General features: G+C 46.2%; 1 protein-coding gene across 1 annotated transcript in view; it reads left to right on the top strand.

The window, feature by feature from the left end:
- Positions 1–23,748, top strand: part of LOC115106746 (proline-rich protein 12-like) — a 49,371-nt gene that overhangs the window by 2,319 nt on the left and 23,304 nt on the right. The window contains 4 exon segments of the mRNA XM_029629775.2: positions 6,980–7,134; positions 18,245–18,409; positions 18,735–23,125; positions 23,454–23,684. Coding sequence (XP_029485635.2) covers positions 6,980–7,134; positions 18,245–18,409; positions 18,735–23,125; positions 23,454–23,684 — 4,942 coding nt within the window.

Raw genomic sequence — 23,748 nt, forward strand, 5'->3', positions numbered from 1 at the left:
CTGGTCAATTGTTTGGTCGATAGGTTGTTGGTCGGCAGTGTAGCCTAGTCGTTAGAGCGTTGGACTAGCAGCCGAAAGGTTGCACGTTCAAATCCCCGAGCTGACAAGGTACAAATCTGTCATTCTGCCCCTGAACAGGCAGTTAACCCACTGTTCCTAGGCCGTCATTGAAAATAAGAATTTGTTCTTAACTGACTTGCCTAGTTAAATAAAGGTTAAAAAAATATATATATAGATTTCTTTAGTCGAGCAGTAGCAAAAAAGACACCTGTACAAGACATCTGTCTGGTCTGTGCCTGTCTGTGCCTGTCTAAGTGGACAAATCCATTGTGGAGACCTTGGGGATGGCACAGTCCATCAGTTTAAGACATGTCCTACTGAAATTGTATATGGTTATATTATGTAAGAACAAGGGAGCAACACAAATACAAATATTATTTTATAACAAATGCGCTTTCTCCAGTTGGATAGTGGTCGCAGTTCTGAAACACATCAATGCACTGTTGTATTGGTGCCTTTTTCTAGACCATGTTACTATGTGCATAATAGCAAAGTTAACCAGCATGTTGGTGTTGAGAACAATGTGGTGGAGGTGGCAGCAGCAGAGTTAGGCAATGAGAAAACAGCCCTTTGCTTAATTTTCTAAGAAAAGTGAGAAGAGAGGAAACCACAATTTAATTAGGTCTATAATCAATAGCCTAACTGTTAAATGTGCCTGATTTTATAAATCATCCATATACACTACCGTTCAAAAGTTTGGGGCCAATTAGAAATGTCCTTGTTTTTTAAAGAAAAGCAAAAAACGTTGTCCATTTAAAAGGACATCAAATTGATCAGAAAAGTTGATAGTCATCACGAGGTCTGTTGCGTTGACCATATTACCGGCAGTCATGACTGCAGTAAAATTCTACATGACCGCTGAGTCATGGTAGTCTCCTCTTATGCACTCTGGACAAACATTAGTAGCACCCAACTCGCCTGGTACTCAGGCCTCTATTGTCTTTCTTACCAGTCTGACATCAATGCAAATGCAATTAAACATCACATCAAACACTTATCATCAAAACAGTATGTGTTTTTAAAACTCACCTCACTGTGATTGATCAATTTAAAGAAAGAAGTTAAACAACAGGTTGCAACTGAGTGGAAAACATGGTCGTTATGGATGTTGTTTCAAAGCCTAACACAAGAAATGGACAGCACTTTCTAAGGTGAAGGTTAATTCAAAACACCCATATGCATGCATATTAGAGCTGTTCTGAACAAAATGAGTAAAAACTCAGGGACAACTAGAAAAAGCTCAAACCAAGTTTATTCACCCACTGGGTCATACAGCTACAAAGACAGTTTTACACAAGCACATATATTTATACCCTCCTCCTAGGTGCAGTCAACTCCTTACACATCTAGACAGCCAATACATCTCTGTTGCTAGTCAGGGACTTAATTGGTTCCTCTCACTAGCGATGTTAGTGCTGACTAGTTTCTATGGAGTGAAGCTGGCCCCTTTTCCCAACGAGGTGGATGTTTTTACTGACCCACATTGGCAAATGAAACAGTTGCCCTTGACAACAGTTTGCCCCGGCAACAAAACTGCCCACACAGACTGTGAACAAGCGATTCGGTGGCATTCTCTCTTTGTGTCGCCACCATGCTCGATGCTATGTACAAGGACCGCTACTTCGATGCAGACAAGAAAATGGGTTTATGTGAAATGTTACATGCACAACTGGACAAGATGGAAACGGACACAGCGACAGTGTGCACCGAGGAAGAGGCCACGACATGACCATGGTGGTGGCAGCATCATGCTGTTGGGATGTTTTTCAGTGGCAGGGACTGGGAGACCAGTCAGGATTGAGGGAAAGATTAACGGTGCAAAGTACAGAGAGATACTCGATAAACATCTGCTCAGGACCTCAGACTGGGGCGAAGGTTCACCTCCCAACAGGACAACGACCCTAAGCACACAGCCAAGACAACACCGGAGTGGCTTCGGGACAAGTCTCTGAATGTCTTTGAGTGGCCCAGCTATAGCCTGTAATTGAACCCGATCGAACATCTCTTGTGAGACCTCAAAATAGCTGTGCAGTGACACTCCCCATCCAACCTGACTGAGTTTGAGGATCTGCAAAGAAGAATGGGAGAAACTCCCCAAAATACAGGTGTGCAAAGCTTGTAGCGTCATACCCAAGAAGACTCGAGGTTGTAATCGCTGTCAAAGGTTTTTAACCCCGTTCAGCTAGCGGAACTCCCTCGCCAACAGCCAATGAAATTGCAGGGCGCCAAATACAAATCAACAGAAATCTCAAAAAAATCAAATTTATCAAACATACAAGTATTAGGCACCATTTTAAAGAGCAAAAGCTCCACAAACGATTGTTGGGTCACCACCAAGTCACAGAAAAACCCAGCCATTTTTCCAGCCAAAGAGAGGAGTCACAAAAAGCAGAAATATAGATACAATTAATCACTAACCTTTGATGATCTTCATCAGATGACACTCATAGGACTTCATGTTACATAATACATGTATGTTTTGTTCGATAAAGTGCATATTTGTATCCAAAAATCTAATTTTACATTGGTGTGTTATGTTCAGTAGTTCAAAAACATGCTGTGATTTTGCAGAGAGCCACATCTATTCACAGAAATACTCATTATAAATGTTGAGCCTGTTCATACGTTTTTTTTAACGTAGTTATTACACATTGATTACACCATCACTCGTATTTAATATGTCACAACGATTCATCGATACGTATGCTATGACGCTGGTAAGGTTGTCTCACGCACCTACAGTGCTGGTCATAAAAAAAAGCTAGCTAGCTCATGGATGCAAACATTGTTCTTCCCCAAAAACAGCTAAATGACATCTGCAGCTCAATTTTACATGGCGTAATTACGTCATGTACCTACACTACCATTCAAAAGTTTGGGGTCAATTTCCTTGTTTTGTCCATTTGAAATAACATCAAATTGATCAGAAATACAGTGTAGACATTGTTAATGTTGTAAATTACTAATGAAGCTATAATAAAAAAAAATTGTAGGATATATACAGTCGTACAGAGGCCCATTATCAGTAACCATCACTCCTGTGTTTCAATGGCACATTGTGTTAGCTAATCCAAGTTTATAATTTTAAAAGGATAATTGATCATTAGAAACCCTTTTGCAATTATGTTAGCACAGCTGAAAACTGTTGTTCTGATTAAAGAAGCAATACTTTCGGCCTTCTTTCGACTAGTTGAGTATATGGAGCATCAGCATTTGTGGGTTCGATAACAGGCTCAAAATGGCCAGAAACAAAGACCTTTCTTCTGAAACTCGTCAGTCTATTCTTGTTCTGAGAAATTAAGGCTATCCCATGTGAGAAATTGTAAAGAAACTGAAGATCTTGTACAATGCTGTGTACTACTCCCTTCACAGAACAGCGCAAACTGTCTCAAACCAGAATAGAAAGAGGAGTGGGAGGCCCCGGTGCATAACTGAGCAAGAGGACAAGTACATTCGAGTGTGTAGTTTGAGAAACAGACTCCTCACAAGTCCTCAACAGGCAGCTTCATTAAATAGTACCCGCAAAACCCGTCTCAACGTCAGCAGTGAAGAGGTGACTCCAGGATGCTGGCCTTCTAGGTAGAGTTGCAAAGAAAAAGCCATATCTCAGACAGGCCAATAAAAAGAAAAGATTAAGATGGGTAAAATAACACAGACACTGGACAGAGGAAGATGGGGGAAAAAAGTGTTATGGAAAGACAAATTTAAGTTTGACGTGTTCGGATCACAAAGAAGAACATTCGTGAGACGCAGAACAAATTAAAAGATGCTGGAGGAGTGCTTGACGCCATCTGTCATGCATGGTGGAGGCAATGTAATGGTCTGGGGGTGCTTTGGTGGTGGTAAAGTGGAAGATTTGTACATGGTAGAAGGGATCTTGAAGAAGGGAGGCTATCACTCCATTATGCAACACCATGCCATACCCTGTGGACGGCGCTTAATTGCAGCCAATTTCCTCCTACAACAGGACAATGACCCAAATCACAGCTCCAAACTATGCAGCAACTCTTCAGGGAAGAAGCAGTCAGCTGGTATTCTGTCTATAATGGAGTGGCCAGCACAGTCACCGAATCTCAACCCTATTGAGCTGTTGTGGGAGCAGCTTGACCGTATGGTAAGAAGTGCACATCAAGCCAATCCAACTTGTGGGAGGTGCTTCAGGAAGCATGGGGTGAAATCTCTTCAGATTACCTCAACAAATTGACAACTAGAATGTCATAGGTCTGCAAGGCTGTAATTGCTGCAAATGGAGGATACTTTGATGAAAGAAAAGTTTGAAGGACACTTATTTCAGTTAAAAATCATTCTAAACTTGTCGAACGTCTTGACTCTTTCCTATTGATTTTGCCAATACTTTTATGTATGTTTTCATGGAAAACAAGGACCTTTTTGAGTGACCCCAAACTTTTTAACGATAGTGGGTGTCATTTACGTCATGTACCTGCGTTTATATGTATGCACGTCAGCTTTGACATTGGTTTTGCACGTAGGCATTAAACTAGACATCGGGCCGATAACGATGTTGGTATTTTTAGCTAATATCGGCTGATTACGATATGTTCACAGATATATTGTGTATCCCTAATTAATATGCAGTTGGTCCCCCCTTTGCTTCCATAACAGCCTCCACTATTTTTGGAAGACTCTCCACTAGATGTTGGATCATTGCTGAAGGGACTTGCTTCCATTCAGCCATGAGCATTAGTGAGGTCGGCCACTGATGTTAGGCGACTTAGGCCTGGCTCGCAGTCGGTGTAACAATTCATCCCAAAGGTGTTTGATGGGGTAGATGTCAGGGCTCTGTGCAGGCTAGTCAAGATCTTCCACGCCGATCCCTGCCAATCATTTCTGTATAGACCTCGCTTTGTGAACAGGGGCATTATCGTGCTGAAACAGGAAAGGGCCTTCTCCCAACTCTTGCCACAAAGTTGGAAGCACAGAATTGTCATTGTATGATGTAGTGTTAATATTTCCCTTCACTGGAACTAAGGGGCCTAGCCTGAATCATGAAAAACAGCGCCAGACCATTATTCCTCCTCCACCAAACTTTACAGTTGGTACTATGCATTGGGGAAGGTAACGTTCTCCTGGCATCTACCAAACCCAGATTCGTCAGTCAGACTGCCAGATAGTGAAGTGTGATTCATCACTCCAGAGAAGGCGTTTCCACTGTTGCAGAGTTCAACGACAGCGAGCTTTACACCACTCCAGCCGACGCTTGGCATTGCGCATGGTGATCTTAAGCTTGTGTGCAGCTGCTCGGCTATGGAAACCCATTTCATGAAGCTCCCGACAAACCGTTGTGTTGACGTTGCTTCCAGAGGCGGTTTTGAACTCGGTAGTGAGTGTTGCAATCAAGGAGAGACAATTTTTAGGTGCTACACGCATCAGCACTCTGTGGTCCCATTCTGTGAGCTTGTGTGTGCCTACCACTTCGCGGCTGAGCCGTTGTTGCTCCTAGACATTTCCACTTGACAATAACAGCACTTACAGTTGACCGGGGCAGCACTAGCAGGGTGGAAATTTGACCAACTGACTTGTTGGAAAGGTGCCATCCTATGATGGTGCCATCATAGGAAAGTCACTGATCTCTTCAGTAAAGCCATTGCATGGCAGTGTGCTCGATTGTATACACCTGACAGCAACGGGTGTGCTGAAATAGCCAAATCCTCTAATTTGAAGGGGTGTCCACATACGTTTGTGTTAATATATAGTGTACAATTTATACACCAGACTCCAATATTGCTTGTTCTAATATTTCTTAATTCCATTCTTTCACTTTAAGATTTGTGTGTATTAGATATTACTGCACTGTTGGAGCTTGGAACAACACCCGCAATAACATCTGCTAAATATGTGTATGGGTCCAAAAAAATTTGATTTGAATGCACAGAGTGACAGTGACGTGCCATTCATCACCTCATGTTTCAGCATGACAATGCACAGCCCTATTTCGCAAGGATCTATATACAATTTCTGTAAGCTGAAAATGACCAATTCTTCCATGGCTTGCATTGTCACCAGACATGTCATGTCATGACCTGTTGCCTTGGCAGCAGCTAATGGGCATCCATAACAAATACAAATCAACAGCCTGATCAACTCTATGCGAAGGCAAATGGTGGTAACACCAGATACTGACTGGTTTAATGATCCATGTGCCTACCTTTTTCTTAAAGGCATCTTTGACCAACAGATGCATATCTGTATTCCCAGTCATGTGAAATCCATAGATTACGGCCTAATGAATTTATTTCAACTGACTGATTTCCTTCTGTGAATAGTAACACAGTAAATATTTGAAATTGTGGCATGTTGCGTTTTTTATATTTTTATGTTTGTTCTAGCTTATAGGCTGGATGTTTTAACAAGAATGCGCCATTCTATCGATCTACTTTAATTCTTGAAATGTGCTTGTTAAGCCCACACTTAAAATGAGGTATTATGCGTCATAATAATAATTATAACATCCCTAGGAGGGGGTACAGGCATAAAGTAGAGTTGGTCAAATATCAAAGATAGGAATTGTGAATAAAGAAGTCTACAACAGGCTTTAAGATCTTTTTGATTTTGTTGATAAAGCTAATTGATTATCTTCTTACTGATTTTGTATAATCCATAGCCACATTTTTTACAATGCCAAGAATGGTGACCTAAAGTAATTATGCCATATTCATTTTTATTAGGATGGAGATGCACTCTAAGTTGACTGATGTATCTGAATAACTTTTAATACGATTGCAAGGTTTTCTAAACAGAGTGTTGTACTTTGTCATGACAAACAATCCACTTAGTATTTACATAGTCGTTGAATACATTTCAATTTCACAGCCTCTCCCTAAAGGTTACCCGTTGGAAAATTTTCATATGAAAATGGACTTGAACGGTTAAGTTAATTACCTCTTCTCCTCTTCCCCAGTCTCGTCTATGGGAGCTCCAGATCATCACACCCTGAGTCGGAGCTTCTCCATCGACAAGCCTACGGCACTCCTCACCCTCTGCAGGGCTATGCCACCAATCACCACCCGGGCAGCTCTGGCCAAGGAGGTGCTTGGGGTGCAGGACGGAGTTTGGGTGAGAGACATGTCACACACCTTACTATTTTGTCGCCACTTGCCACAGTACAGGGCTTTCGGAATGATATATGACAGGCCATGCTTTTGGTAGTAAGGTTGCTGCCACTGACAAATGCATTTCACCGAATTCTATTGGAGGCAGTTTCTATGGAAGCCACTTGTGTGGGGGGAAAAAACTGTATTTGTTTTTACAGAGTAACATATAGGGCCACATTTTATTTATAACATCTGTTAGGCCTACGTATTATGGTGAAATGGACACTCCTTGACCTATTCAGTACAGTTATACAATTCTATAACATAGGTACAGCTGTCTTTTGTTAATTCCCTGTGCCCGGTTTCCTGATAGAGGTGGAACTTAGGCTTACAAGTGTTTTAACGATGCATCATTCCTACAATGTCTGAAGATGTAACATGCATTTCCCAAATCACCCCGCAGAGATAACGTTCGCTAAGTACGTTGCTGGAGCATGTGTCGATACTGATACGATCGAAAGAAAGCAGCACTGCTCTCGGATCAGCTTTCTCCGTTCAAATCTTACCTTAAAGTGGCAGTGCATTTAATGAGATTTTCCTGTTTTTTTATATATTTTTAATGGTATTTCCAAACTAACACTGAAATTGTGAAAATTATGATTAATACCCTTTTTGTGTCAGTGCAGTTTGCAAATATGGCTTGGAATTTCTTATTGTTCAGGTGGGATTTAGTGTTTGGGCCGCCACATAACATCATACAGCGATCTGATTCTAATAGACCAATTCATTTTTTATTTGCATATCCTCCTACACTGCTGTTGGCCCCGCCCGGTCATATTGACATTCCATTCCTCAATGTTGGCACCGTGCAGAGATAATTCCTACTTCAAAGCAATGAGCAAAAGGAAGAGAAATTGTGCAGTAGCTGGCTGCAAGGCAGCAAATGTTTCTTTGTACTGTCTTCCACCTGAAAAGTCAATTTGTCTGATTTGGCCAGAGAAGTTCAATCCATTGTTATGAGCACACTTTACATTGGACTGCATTGCAAATCAGGCTATGTACAGTTCATTGGGAAAGTATTCAAACCCCATGAATTTTTCCACATTTTGTTACGTTACAGCCGTATTCTAAAATGAATTATATATTTTTTTCTCATCAATCTCCTCACCATACCCCATAATGACAAAACAAATACAGGTTTTTAGAAAATAAATACAATCACATTTACATAAGTATTCAGACTTGGGGCTCCCAAGTGGCGCAGTGGTCTAAGATATTGCATCTCAGTGCTAGAGGCGTCAATACAGACAACCTGTATCACAATCCAGGCTGTATCACAACCGGCCGTGACTGGGAGTCATAGGGCGGCGCACAATTGGCCCAGCGTCGTCCGAGTTTGGCCGGTGTAGGCCGTCATTGTAAATAAGAATTTGTCCTTAACTGACTTGCCTAGTTAAAAACAAAAATACCTTTTACTCTACTTTATTGAAGCACCCATGGCAGTGATTACAGCCTCAAGTTTTCTTTGGCACACCTGTATTTAGGGAGTCTCCCATTCTCTGCAGATCCTTTCAAGCTGCCAGGTTGGATGGGGAGCGTCGCTGCACAGCTATTTTTAGTTCAATTGGGTTCAACTCCGGGCTCTGGCTGTGCCACTCAAGGGCACTCCTGTGTTGTTTTACCATGTGCTTAGGGTCGTTGTCCTGTTGGAAGGTGAACGTTCACCCCAGTCTTAGTTCCCGAGCGCTCTGGAGCAGGTTTTTATGAAGGATCTCTGTACTTTGCTCCATTCATCTTTGCCTCGATCCTGCCTAGTCTCCCAGTCCCTGCCGATGAAAACCATCCACACAGCATGATGCTGCTGCCACCATGCTTCACCATAGGGATGATGCCAGGTTTCCTCCAGACTCGACACTTGGCATTTAGGCCAAAGAGTTCTATCTTGGTTTCATCACACCAGAGAATCTTTTTTCTCATGGTCAGAATCCTTTAGGTGCCTTTTGGCAAACTCCAAGCGGGCTGTCATGTGCCTTTTACTGAGGAGTGGCTTCAGTCTGGCCACTTTCCAAATCGTGGACTCCAATGAAGTTGTAGCAATAACTCAAGGATGATCAATGAAAACCGGATGCACCTGAGCTCAATTTCGAGTCTCATAGAAAAGGGTCTGAATACTTATTTAAATAATGTATTTCTCTCTGCAAAAATGTCTAAAAACCTGTTTTCGCTTTGTCATTATGGGGTATTGAGTGTAGATTGATGAGGTGAACAATTAATTTAATACATTTTAGAATAATGCTGTAACAACATAATGTGGGAAAGGTCAAGGGGTCTGAATACTTTTCAATTGCAATTTACACACATGGATTTGCCAGTAGCTTGTTCCTCCACTCCCATGCATCTTGCACCTGGCAGCGGCAGCAACCATTCAAGAAGTGTCTAGCTAGAAGACTAACTATTATTAAAAGGACATGCTAATCACGGATTGCACGTTCCGTTTTGAATGTTCTTTTGAAGACTGAAAGCTAACTTTAGCATCGCTAACCTCAGCTTTTTTTTACAAACTTGGCTAGCTAATGGTAACATTGTCATCTCTCTAAAGTAAATTTGATGACATCATAATGATGGAATAGTTGTTTCCTATTCATTATTTGACTACTTTAGCAATCTCATCCTGTTTCCAGGTCACTATAGTGTAATTTAGGCGAAACAGTCATTAGCTAGCAGCAGCAAAACTGGCTAGTTAGCTAGCTATGTTTTAGCAGCAGCATCATCAATGCTAAATTGACAACTTGATGAAAAGTTAATTTACAGTTGCTGTAACTTAGTTATAACTTGTTTACTACTTAACAGTACCAGTCAGAAGTTTGACATACCTACTCATTCTGTTTTTTTTTTTTTTTTTACAGTTTTCTACATTGTATTATAATAATAGTGAAGAACTATGAAGTAACACATATTGAATCATGTAATAACCAAAAAAGTGTTAAACAAATCAAAATATATTTGAGATTCTTCTAAGTAGCCCTTTGCGTTGATGACAGCTTTGCACATTCTTGGCATTCTCTCAACCAGCTTCGTGAGGTAGTCACCTGGAATGCATTTCAATTAACAGGAGTGCCTTGTTAAAAGTTCATTTGATTTCTTTCCTTAATGGGTTTGCCAACCAGTTGTGTTGTGACAAGATAGGGATGGTATACAGAAGATAGCCCTATTTGGTAAAAGACCAAGTCCATATTTTGGAAAGAACAGCTCAAATACAGTTGAAGTCGGAAGTTTAGATACACTTAGGTTGGAGTTATTAAAACTCGTTTTTCAACCACCCCACAAATTTCTTGTTAACAAACTATAGTTTTAACAAGTCGGTTAGGACATCTACTTTGTGCACGACACAAGTAATTGTTCTAACAACTGTTTACAGACTTGTTGGAATCTGTTTACAGATTATTTCACTTATAATTCACTGTACCACAATTCCAGTTGGTCAGAAGGTTACATACTCTAAGTTGACTGTGCCTTTAAAATGTAATGGCTTTAGAAGCTAATTTACATAATTTAAGTCAATTGGAGGTGTACCTGTGGATGTATTTCAAGGCCTACCTTGACCTTGCTTGACATCATGGGAAAACCAAAAGAAAATCAAAAGAATTCAGCCAAGACCTTGGTAGACCAAAAATGGTAGACCTTCACAAGTCTGTTTCATCCTTGGAAGCAATTTCCAAATGCCTGAATGTACCACGTTCATCTGTACAAACAATAGTACGCAAGTATAAACACCATGGGACCACGCAGCCGTCGTACCGCTTAGGAAGGAGCGGAGTTCTGTCTCAATCCCAGAACAACAGCAAAGGACCTTGTGAAGATGCTGGAGGAAACGGGTACAGACGTATCTATATCCACAGTACAACGAGTCCTATATCAACATAACCTGAAAGGCCACTCAGCAAGGAAGAAGCCACTGCTCCAAAACTGCCATAAAAAAAGCCAGACTACGGTTTGCAACTGCACATGGGGAGAAAGATTGTACTTTTTGGAGAAATGTCCTCTACTCTGATGAAAGAAAAATAGAACTGTTTGGCCATAATGACCATCGTTATGTTTGGAGGATAAATGGGGATGCTTGCAAGCCGAAGAACACCATCCCAGAACCAGGAACACATCGACAACAGCCACCCTCGAAGCATCGTTACCCATTGTTCCACAAAAGCCGCGGCCCATGCAGAGCAAGGGGAATAACTATTTCAGGTCTCAGAGTGAGTGACGATTGAAACGCTATTAGCGCGCACCCCGCTAACTAACTAGCCATTTCACATCGGTTACAACAGCCTAATCTCGGGAGTTGATGGGCTTGAAGTCATAAACAGCTCAATGCTTGAAGCATTGTGAATAGCTGCTGGCAAACGCACGAAAGTGCTGTTTGAATGAATGCTTACGAGCCTGCTTTGTGCCTACCATCGCTCAGTCAGACTGCTCTATCAAATCATAGACTTAATTATAACATAATAACACACAGAAATACGAGCTTTAGGTCATTAATATGGTAGAATCCGGAAACTATCATCTCAAACAAAACGTTTAATTCAGTGAAATACGGAACCGTTCCGTATTTTATCTAACGGGTGGCATCCATAAGTCTAAATATTCCTGTTACATTGCACAACCTTCAATGTTATGTCATAATTACGTAAAATTCTGGCAAATTAGTTTGCAACGAGCCAGGTGGCCGAAACTGCTGCCTATACCCGGTTGCAAGAGAAGTGACACAATTTACCTAGTTAAGAGAAATTCATGTTAGCAGGCAATATTAACTAAATATGCAGGTTTAAAAATATGTACTTGTGTATTGATTTTAAGAAAGGCATTGATGTTTATGGTTAGGTACACGTTAAAGCAACGACAGTCCTTTTTCGCGAATGCGCACCGCATCGATTTTAAGCTAGATGAACTAGTAATATCATCAACCATGTGTAGTTAACTAGTGATTATGATTGATTTATTGTTTTTTATAAGATAAGTTTAATGCTAACTAGCAACTTACCTTGGCTTCTTACTGCATTCGCATAACAGGCAGGCTCCTCGTGGAGTGCAATGTAAAGCAGGTGGTTAGAGCGTTGGACTAGTTAACCGTAAGGTTGCAAGATTGAATCCCCGAGCTGACAAGGTAAAGATCTGTTGTTCTGCTCCTGAACAAGGCAGTTAACCCACCGTTCCTAGGACGTCATTGAAAATAAGAATGTGTTCTTAACTGACTTGCCTAGTTAAATAAAGGTGTAAAAAAAAATATATATATATATATATATATAAAATCGGCCAAATCGGTGTCCAAAAATACAAATTTCCGATTGTTATGAAAACTTGAACTCGGCCCCAATTACTCTGCCATTCCGATTAATCGGTCGACCTCTAATTCCTACCGCAAGCTTTGAACCTTTTCTCCTGGATCATCACAGCTAGCTAGCTGCTAACCGAGTGGCCACTCCTGGTTGACGTCTCTGTCCCGGTGCAAGAACCAATTAGCCTGGAGCTAGCCCTGCTAGGCCCATCTACCAGCTAGCCGAAGAGGTCCATCAGCCACTCCTTGGGCTATAATACCTATTTTGCCAATCGGCCTGGACCCCCGCCGACCCATCATGACTGGACTACCAACGTAATTTGCCCGAGGGGGTTTATCAACTGGCTCCTCCGTTGCGATGTCCCCTGAATACACATCTGCCTGCCCCGGCCCGCTAGCTGCCTGAATTGCCTCGTCTCCGGCCCGAGCCACTTACTGGACCCCTATGATCACTCTGCTACGCATGCCTCTCCCTAATGTCAATATGCTTTGTTCATTGCTGTCTTGGTTAGTAATTATTACCTTATTTCACTGTAGAGCCTCTAGCCCTGCTCAATACGCCTTAGTTAACCCTTTAGTTCCACCTCCCACACATACGGTGACCTCACCTGGTTTTAATTATGTTTCTAGGGACATTATCCCTCTCATTGCATAGGTTTACCTCCACTATATTCACATCCTACCATACCTTTGTCTGTACATTATGCCTTGAATCTTTTCTACCGTGCCCAGAAACCTGCTCCTTTTACTCTCTGTTCCGAACGTACTAGCCGACCAGTTCTTATAGCCTTTAGCCGTACCCTTATCCTACTCCTCCGATGATGATGTGGAGGTTGATCCAGGCCCTGCAGTGACAAGCTCCACTCCCATTCCCCAGGCGTTCTCATTTCTTGACTTCTGTAACCGTAAAAGCCTTGGTTTCATGCAGGGTAGCCTAGGATAGCCTAGTGGTTAGAGCGTTGTACTAGTAACCGCAAGGTTGCAAGTTCAAACCCCCGAGCTGACAAGGTACAAATCTGTCGTTCTGCCCCTGAACAGGCAGTTAACCCACTGTTCCTAGGCCCTCATTGAAAATAAGAATTTGTTCTTAACTGACTTGCCTGGTTAAATAAAGGTAAAAATAAATAAAAAATTAACATTAGAAGCCTCCTCCCTAAGTTTGTTTTATTCACTGCCTTAGCACACTCTGCCAACCCAGATGTCCTAGCCGTGTCTGAATCCTGGCTTAGGAAGACCAACAAAACCCCTGATATTTCTATCCCTAACTAAAACATTTTCTGACAAGATAGAACTGCTAAAGGGGGAAGTGTTGCAATCTACTGCAGAGAGAGCCTGCAGAGTGCTGTCTTACTTACTATCCAGGTCTGTGGCCAAATTCAAGCTCCTACTTTTAAAAATTCACCTTTTCAGAAACAAGTCTCTCACTCACAGTTACCGCTTGCTATAAACCACTTTCTGCACCCAGCTGTGCCCTGGACACCATATGTGAATTGATTGCTCCCCATTTTCTTCAGAGCTCGTGCTGTTAGGTGACCTAAACTGGGACATGCTTAACAGCCTAACTGTCCTACAATCTAAGCTAGATGCCCGCAATCTCACTCAAATGATCAAGGAACCTACCAGGTACAACCCCCAAATCCATAAACACGGGCACCCTCATAGATATCATCCTAACCAACTTGCCCTCCAAATACCTCTGCTGTCTTCAACCAGGATCTCAGCAATCACTGGCTCATTGCCTGTGTCCGTAATGGGTCTGCGGTCAAATGACCACCACTCATCGCTGTCAAACGCTCCCTAAATCACTTCAGCGAGCAGGCCTTTCTAATCGACCTGGCCCGGATATCCTGGAAGGACATTGACCTCATTCCATCAGTAGAGGATGCCTTGATATTCTTTAAAAGTGCTTTCCTCACCATCTTAAATAAGCATTGCCCGTTCAAAAAATGTTGAACCAGAAACAGATATAGCCCCTGGCTCACTCCAGACCTGACCGTCCTAGACAAGCACAAAAATATCCTGTGGCGTACTGCATTAGCTTCGAATAGGCCCGGCAATATACAACTTTTCAGGGAAGTTAGGAACCAATATACACAGGCAGTTAGGATAGCGAAGGCTAGCTTTTTCAAACATAAATTTGTGTCCTGTAGCACAAACTCCAAAAAGTTCTGGGACACTGTAAAGTCTATGGAGAATAAGAGCACCAGCTGCCCACTGCACTGAAGCTAGGAAACACTGTCACCACCGATAAATCCGCGATAATTGAGAAATTCAATAGGCATTTTTCTATGGCTGGACATGCTTTCCACCTAGCTACCCCTACCCCGGTCAACAGCCCTGCACCCCCCACAGCAACTTGCCCAAGCCTCCCCATTTCTCCTTCACCTTTATCCAGATAGCTGATGTTCTGAAAGAGATGCAAAAGCTGGATCCCCTACAAATCAGCCGGTCGCTGAAATTGTTGCAACCCCTATTACTAGCCTGTTCAACCTCTCTTTCATATCGTCTGAGATCCCCAAAGATAGGAAAGCTGCCGCGGTTATCCCCCTCTTTAAAGGAGGAGACACTGTAGACCCAAACTGCTACTGACCTATATCAATCCTTCCCTGCCTTTTCTAAAATCTTCAAAAGCCAAGTTAACAAACAGATCACCGGCCATTTTGAATCCCACCGTACCTTCTCCGCTATGCAATCTGGTTTCCGAGCTGGTCAAGGGTGCACCTCAGCCACGCTCAAGGTCCTAAACGATATCAAAACCGCCATCGATAAAAGACAATACTGTGCAGCCGTCTTTATCGACCTGGCCAAGGCTTTCGACTCTGTCAATCACCACATTCTTATCGGTAGACTCAACAGCCTTGGTTTCTCAAATGACTGCCTCACCTGGTTCACCAACTACTTCTCAGATAGAGTTCAGTGTGTCAAATCGGTGGGCCTGTTGTCTGGACCTCTGGCAGTCTCTATGGGGGTGCCACAGGGTTCAATTCTCGGGCCGACTCTTTTCTCTGTATACATCAATGATGTCACTGTTACTGCTGGTGATTCTCCGATCCACCTCTACGCAGACGACACCATTCTGTATACTTGTGTCCCTTCTTTTGACTCTGTCTGGAGGTGAGTTAACACAATCTTCAATGCCATTACAACTCTCCTTCCGTGGCCTCCAACTGCTCTTAAATGCAGGTAAAACTAAATGCATGCTCTTCAACCGATTGCTGCCCACACCTGCCTGCCCGCCCGCCCAGCATCACTACTCTGAACGGTTCTGACTTAGAATATGCGGACAACTACAAATACCTAGGTGTCTGGTTAGACTTTAAACTCTCCTTCCAGACTCATATTAAGCATCTCCAATCTAAAATTACATCTAGAATCAGCTTCCTATTTCGCAACAAAACATCCTTCACTCATGCTGCCAAACATACCCTCGTAAAACTGACTATGCTACCGATCCTTGACTTCGGCGATGTCATTTACAAAATAGCCTCCAACACTCTGCTCAGAAAATCGGATGCAGTCTATCACAGGGCCATCCGTTTTGTCACCAAAGCCCCATATACTACCCACCACTGCAACCTGTATGCTCTCGTTGGCTGGCCCTCACACTTCATATTCATCGCCAAACACACTGGCTCCAGGTCATCTATAAGTCTTTGCTAGGTAAAGTCCCACCTTATTTCAGCTCACTGGTCACCATAGCAGCACCCACCTGTAGCACGCGCTCCAGCAGGTATGTTTCACTGGTCACCCCCAAAGCAAATTCCTCCTTTGGCCGCCTTTCATTCCAGTTCTCTGCTGCCAATGACTGGAACCAACTGCCAAAATCACTGAAGCTGGAGTCTCATATCTCCCTCACTAGCTTTAAGCACCAGCTGTCAGAGCAGCTCACATATCACTGCACCTGTTCATATCCTATCTGTAAATAGCCCATCCAACTACCTCATCCCCATACTGTTATCTATTTTATTTATTTTTGCTCCTTTGCACCCCAGTATCTCTACTTGTACACTCATCTTCTGCACAGTTATCACTCCAGTGTTTAATTGCTATATTGTAATTATTTTACCACTATGGCCAATCTATGGCCTTTCCTCTGGTATACTATCTCATTTGCACACACTGTATATAGACTTTTTTTCTACTGTATTATTGACTGCATGTTTGTTTATTCCATATGTACCTCTGTGTTGTTTGTGCTGCGCTGATTTGCTTTATCCTGGCCAGGTCGCACTTGTTCTCAACTAGCCTTCCTGGTTCAATAAAGGTTCAATAAATAAATAAATACATAATTAATTGGACATGATCTGGAAAGGCACACCTGTCTATATAAGGTCCCACAGTTGACAGTGCATGTCAGGGAAAAAAACAAGCCATGAGGTCGAAGGACTTGTCCGAAGAGCTCCGAGACAGGATAGTGTTGGGGCACAGATCTGGGGAAGGGTACCAAAACATTAATCACTCTGACAGAGCTTTAGAGTTCCTCTGTGGAGATGGGAGAACCTTCCAGAAGGACAACCATCTCTGCAGCACTCCACCAATTAGGCGTTTATTGTACCACTCTTCAGTGTAAGGCACATGACTGCCCGCTTGGAGTTTGCCAAAAGGCACCTAAAGGACTCTGACCATGAGAAACAAGATTCTCTGGTCTGATGAAACCAAGATTGAACACTGGCCTGAATGCCAAGCGTCATGTCTGGAGGAAACCTGGCACCATTCCTGCGGTGAAGCATGGTGGTGGCCGCATCATGCTATCGGGAGGTTTTTCAGCGGCATGGACTGGGAGACAAGTCAGGACCGAGGGAAAGATGAATGGAGCAAAGTACAGAGATCCTTCATATGAACCTGCTCAAGACCTCAGACTGGGGCGACGGTTCACCTTCCAACAGGACAACAACCCTAAGCACACAGCCAAGACAACGCAGGAGTGGCTTCGGGACAAGTCTTTGAATGTCCTTGCAGAGCCCAGACGTGATTCTGATCAATCTCTGGAGAGACCTGAAAATTGCTGTGCAGCGACGCTCCCCATCCAACCTGATAGAGTTTGAGAGGATCTGCAGAGAAAAAATGTGAGAAACTCTCCAAAAACAGGTGTGCCAATCTTGTAGCTACATACCCAGTAAGACTTGTGGCTGTAATCATTCCCATAGGTGCTTCAACAAAGTACTGAGTAAAGTGTCTAAATATGTATGTAAATGTTATATTTCAATTTTTTTTAATGAATTTTCAAGAAAAATACATTTTAGAATAAGGCTATAATGTAACAATGTGGAAAAAGTGAAGGGGCCAGACGACTTTCCAAATGCACTGTATATTGGGGTAAAAAATTAGACCGTAGCCTTCAATTAGCAAATTGGAACATGAAAGTGTTTTTATATGATTTTAAATATATAGGCCTATATGCCTACTGTATTTTATTTTATTATGCGGTCGTCTCGTTTTTGTATTTGAAGCGTGTTTTTATCCTTTAACTTCAGCGGTGACAGAGAACTTGTTGATTCTATGTTTTAGCGGAGATCTTCTTTGTATAAAGTGATGAGGAAAGGTGGCAAAAAAGCATCTAAACGACGCACTTAGCTCTTCTACGAATGGTCTGTGGCAGTCGGTAAATAATAAGCGTTTTCAACTCCAACTTCAGTCACAATGGTTTTGGGGAAACAGCTCTTTGTTTTACCGATGCTTCTTTGACAGTTCTAATGATATACCTAGCCTTAAGATGCTTTGGAGAAAGCGGGTCCTGTTGAGTTTGCTGTCAAATAAGGACATGGTCATCACGGTTTACTCATGGTTGTATTTGTCTCATCAGGTCTCTCTGGACTATTTGACACAGGTCTGCACCACGCCAGCCCCTCTGGCCCAGATGCCTCAGTCATGAATCTGATCTCTGCTCTTGAGTCCCAGCGGGGTCCCCAGCCTCAACCCTCCGCCTCCTCCCTGCTTTCCCAGTTCCGCACTCCGTCCTGGCAGACAGGTAGGCATGTGACCAGGCATGTGACCAGACCTGTGTTAATGTGTTGACATTCAAAACAGGGTTGCAAAAGTCAATATGACATTTCCAACGCCAAACAATGTCGAATTGTTATTCCTCTCTCGCGCCTCGCCTTATTCTGAACGGTGATTACTGTCAGTGATTTGTATTGAGGTTATGTTGGTGTCATTTGGATATTGGTTTGTCTTATCTGTTTAAATTTTACAGGAGGGGAGTGGGTTACAATTTATTTACTCATGCTTGTCAGTTTTTTCAGTTGACGGGTGTTGAATAATCGTCCTCTTGTCTCTTTATCTGACCCTGACAGCGATGCACACCCCTGCCCCTGCCGAGCTCTTCATCTCCGGCTCGGGCTCCTTCCCCTCTTCCTCTGCCCTCTCTGCCTATCAGCACCCAGCCTCCTTCTCCAGCCGCTCCTTCCCCACCCTCCAGGACACTCCCACGTTCAGCCCTACCTCCAATGGACTCCTCTCCCCCCACGACCCTCTGCTACACATTAAGGGTCCCGCCCAGTCCAGCCTGGGCTTCGACCGCCTCCTGTCCTCTCAGGGCGCCGCCGCAGCCTACCGTGGTGCCCAGGACTCCACAGGCGCCGCCTCCTCGGCCCAAGCTTCGTCGGCGCTACACATCCAGTCCCACCAGTTCAACCTGCTGTCCTCCCAGCTGCAGGACCAGTCCTCCCAGTTGTACAACGCCTCAGTGTTCTCCTCAGCCCAAGCTCAGGCTCAGGCCCAAGCTCAGGTCCAAGCTCAGGCCCAATCTAACTCGGTCCAGGAGAGGGCTGTGCCCCGGCAGGACAGCGTAATCAAGCACTACCAGCGGCCCACGCCGTCCCAGTCACAGCTCTCCTCCTCTGCAGCCCACTCCCTACAGCAGTACCTCAGCTGCGGAGGAGCCGGGTACCAGCAGATAGCCCACCCCCGGCATGCCGGCCTTTCCTGCAGCCCCCTGGGTGACCAGAGTCCCTCCTCGGACCACAAGGCCTCTTCCCGGACAGAACAGGTTTATCGGCCAATCATCCAGCCCCCTTACTCGTCCTCCTCCTCTTCAGCAGTGGGGAAGGGCGCCAAGAGCAACTCTAGCAGCGGCTACTCCTCTGCCAGCTCGGTGTCCTCCTCCCGCACCCCTCACACGCCCCCTTCTGCATCCTCCACTTCTTCGACCTCTTCTTCTTCCTCCTCTGCCTCGGGAGCCCACCCCTCCAACTCCATTCCCCCCTCCAGCTCTAGCTCGGGCCCCTCTAGACAGCAGCCTCCCACCCAGAGCGCTCCCCCAGCTCCCCAGCAGCAACAGCCCCCTCCAACCTCATCCTCGTCTGCCCAGCAGCCCTTACCCAAGCACAGGCTCTCGAGCTACAGCTCACCCGCACCCCTTGTGAAACCCCCCACCGCTGCCCTCGCAGGCCAAACCCCGCCGCAACCGCAGACCCAGTCATACTCACCCAGTCAGCCCCCTCTCTCCCACCTCCCCCAGTCATATGGCGGCTTCAGCTCCCCTCAGGCCCAAGACCTGAGCTCATCCGGGGTAAGAAAAGGCTATGGGAGCCTGGGAGGGCAAAGCCAGTCGTACTCTGCGGATGTGGTATACGGGACTGACTCTGCTTACGGTTCCCTCCCCTCCTCACTAGGCGGAGAGGGAAGTCCGTCAATAGGTTACGGCCCAGGCCACTCCCCCGCCCTTTTACGGTCGGGTGGGCCGTCTGGGGGTGGAACCTCAGGAGGCGGTGGTAGTAGCAGCTCAGGAGGTGGGACTTCCGGCTCAGGAGGAGGAGCCACAAGCAGTATGGTAAATGAGAGAGGAGGTGGCGGAGGAGGGTCTTACCATATCCCTGAGTCGATCCCCTCCCCGTCGGCCAACTCTGGGATCATCCGTCCAGGGTTGCACTCCCCTGCCCCTACCTGCCCCACCAAGACCCCAGGAGGAACGGGCTCCAACAAATACATCTCCTCTGTCCTTTCCCCCACCTTCATGTCCTCCCCTCAGGGCTACCCTGACACCAGAGGCCCTCGGCCCCAGTCCTACCACCCCAACTCCAGCAAGACCAAATCTGACCCCAGCAGCATGCTAGGTGTGGGCTCTCAGAGGTCTCAAGAGGACGTGGATGACGACTTCTTGATCCAGCACCTTTTCCAAGCCCAGGCCAGTCCAGCGTCCCAGGAGTCCCATCACCACTCCCAGCAGCAACAATCTCAACAGACGGCCCAACAGCAGGCACCTCCACAGCCCGTCTCCTCCACCACAGATGGCGGCAAAGGGCTGTCGTCCTATGAGCTGGGAAAGAGCTCTGAGGAGAGGTGCCACCTCCAGAGCGTTATCCGCACTCACAGTGCCACCTCCAGCACCGAATCGGGCGGGGGGGTTACTGGCCTAGACAGGCAGCTGGAGATGTCTCTCAAGAAACAGCAGCAACAACAGAGGAATGACAGACGAGGTGGTGGCAGGATTGGAGGAAGAGGAAGTACTGAGCAAAGTCACCCCCTCCACCACTCTCTGGGATCAGTGGTGCACTACGGCCGGGGCGACCCATACTCCCTGGGCCCCCAACACACCTCCCACCCGCAGCAACAGCACACTGCCTCCCATGCCCACCTTCAATCCCTCACTCAAATGGACCCGCAGAAGAAGCCACAAGAGCACTCGGAGCTGGTGTACCCACGCAAGACCCCCGAGGTCCAGCAGCAACAACACTCTCAGTCTCAAGCCTCAGCCACCCTCATGGATTCCCCCACACACCAGTCCCGACAAACACCCCACCTGCTCCAGTCTGTGCTGTCCCACACCACCCGCAACAAGATGGAACCCCATCAGCAGCAGCAGCATTCGGTGAGCCAACAACAAGCTATGATGGATGGAGCCGGAGGGCGAATGGGCCCGAATAAACACCAGACTCCGACCCAGCAGGCTTCCCAGCTTCAGCTACAACTCCAGTCCCAGGCTTTGGAGGCCGCAGTGGCGGCCACTCACTACAGCCAAGGACCTCCTCAGCAGGACCAGAGCCAATCCAAGCAACAACAGCAGAGCTCGGTGGTGTCCTCCCTGGACATGCTGGAGTGCTCGCTCTCCCAGACCTCCAGTACGGATGGAGGGGGAGTGGAGGGGAGGAGAGGAGGAGGGAGTGGTGGAGGGAGCGGAGAGTGCCGCATGCAACAAGAGCAGCAGAGGCTCTCGTCCCACCACCCTCAACACTCAGAGGTCCACTCATTACTCTCTGAGCCTGACATGGGCTTATCCGCCTCCTCGCAAGTGCACCACCTCCCCCAGCACCATCAACAACAGCAACACCCCAACTCACACCACCAGCAAAGCCACTCAGGGCACCACTCCCAAGGCCATGCTCACCCCCTGTCTAACCACTTGCCCCCTCCCTCAGCTTCCACACACTCACAGCAACAGAAGTCCCAGTCCCACCCTTCCCAGCTCACCCTGGGCCAGCAGGTCCAATTGGACCAGCAACAGCGCTCTGAGCAGAACCCGTTTGACACGGTCAGCCCTGTGGAGAAAAGCGGCGGCCAGAGCCAGAACCACTTCGTCCCACTCACCTCCATCTGCTTCCCGGATTCGCTCCTGCAAGACGAGGACCGCTCCTTCTTCCCTGGCATGGAGGACATGTTCTGCTCGGACGACTACTCCAAGTCTAGCTGCACCGGAGGAAGCGCTGGCCCAATGCAGGGGGAGATGAACAAAGAGGGACCAGGAGATGGCCATGAGGAGACCATGAAGGCTAATTCAGGTGGAGGAAGTGGAGGGGGAAGCGGAAGAGCCAGCTACGACATGCATGGCCACCACGGCGGCGACCAGGGCTATGTGCAGTACTGCCACGGTCTCTCCGAGTCAGGCACTAGCACCATGGATCTGGACTCCCTTAAGACCCACGAGCTGCCCTCCACCGTCAATACGGAGCAGCTGGGCCTGATCCAGTTGCAGGGCCCTGGAGGCATGGGTGTCACTGGCCCGGGGAAATTGTCCTCGAGTCCAGGTGGGGGCGCTGGCGGTACTGGTGTCAGTCCTGGAGGCCTCACCTCACCCATCTTCTGCTCTTCGCGCCCCAAGAAGCTACTCAAGTCGAGCTCGTTCCATCTGCTCAAGGAGCGCCGGGACCCCAACACGCTGCCCAAGAAGAGCTACGCGCAGGAGTACGAGTTCGAGGATGACGAGGACAAGGACAACCAGCCGGCAGACATCCGCCTGAACAGCCGCCGGCTCCCTGACCTCCTCCCTGACCTGGTCTCTAGTTGCCGTAAGACAGGAGTTGGGGCTGGAGGAGGAGGCACGCTCAGCCCCCTCATGGGAGACCTTAACTTCTACCACACGACAGGCTACCCCCCCCTCGGCCCCCCTCCCCAGCTCATGTCGCAGGACATGGTCAAGAAGAGGGGCCGTAAGCCCACCAAGCAAAAGAGAGATGGGCCTCCCAGGCCCAGGGGTAGGCCTCGCATTCGCCCGCAGCCAGAGCAGCACACGCCCTGCGAAATGTTGACCGGTGAGATGGGAGGAGGAACCGGAGTAGGAGGGGGGAATGGAGGAGGAATGGAGGGTAAACTGGGCAGGGATCGTGGTGGTGGATGCCGGGTGAGGAGAAATGACATGTTTATGGAGATGACTAGGAAGGACCACATGCAGCAACACCACCATCAGCAACAACAGCATCAGCTCCACCACCAGGCTCCACAGCATCAGGAGCCCATACCACCTCTCAAGGTGAGTGATTGAATTGAACTTTATTAATCCCCAGGGGGAAATATAGATGTCATAGCAGGCCTATACTTAAAGGGACATTACACTTTCAAATCAAAGATTGTCAGACAGTTTCAGATCTCTAAAGTAGTCAAATGTCAAGATTTAACCACTTCCCATAAATCTGGATCTACACAACTGATGACATGGGATTTGAATGCATCATGACATCTGACAGCTTTTCATTTTGGAGTGGAATGTTCCTTTAATGTGGCGGGCATAGCAAAGTTTACTGTACTCTGTACTCTATTGGCGTTTTAACAAAACCTTTCCCGTTTTTTTCCTGTCGTAGATCAAACTGCCCATCGGCTCCATGTCCTCTTCCGACGACCTGCTGAGGATAGACTCTCTGTCTGGTACAGACCCCGCTCTGTCGGACGGCTCGGTGGGCTCGGCACCCTCCCTTGGCCTGAGTCCCGGACCCCCGTGCGGAGGGACAGACTCCAACAGGACCCAGAACAAGAGCAAGCAGAACAGCCAGATGCTGAGTGATGGAGTGGACGGAGAGGGGATGGATGGAAGGGTAAAGGACTTTCACATTTGTTTGTCCACTGAATCGGTTTAAATTGTTTTATCCTTTGTGTTGT

Source organism: Oncorhynchus nerka, linkage group LG23, assembly GCF_034236695.1.
Source record: "Oncorhynchus nerka isolate Pitt River linkage group LG23, Oner_Uvic_2.0, whole genome shotgun sequence".
Lineage (NCBI taxonomy): Eukaryota > Metazoa > Chordata > Actinopteri > Salmoniformes > Salmonidae > Oncorhynchus > Oncorhynchus nerka.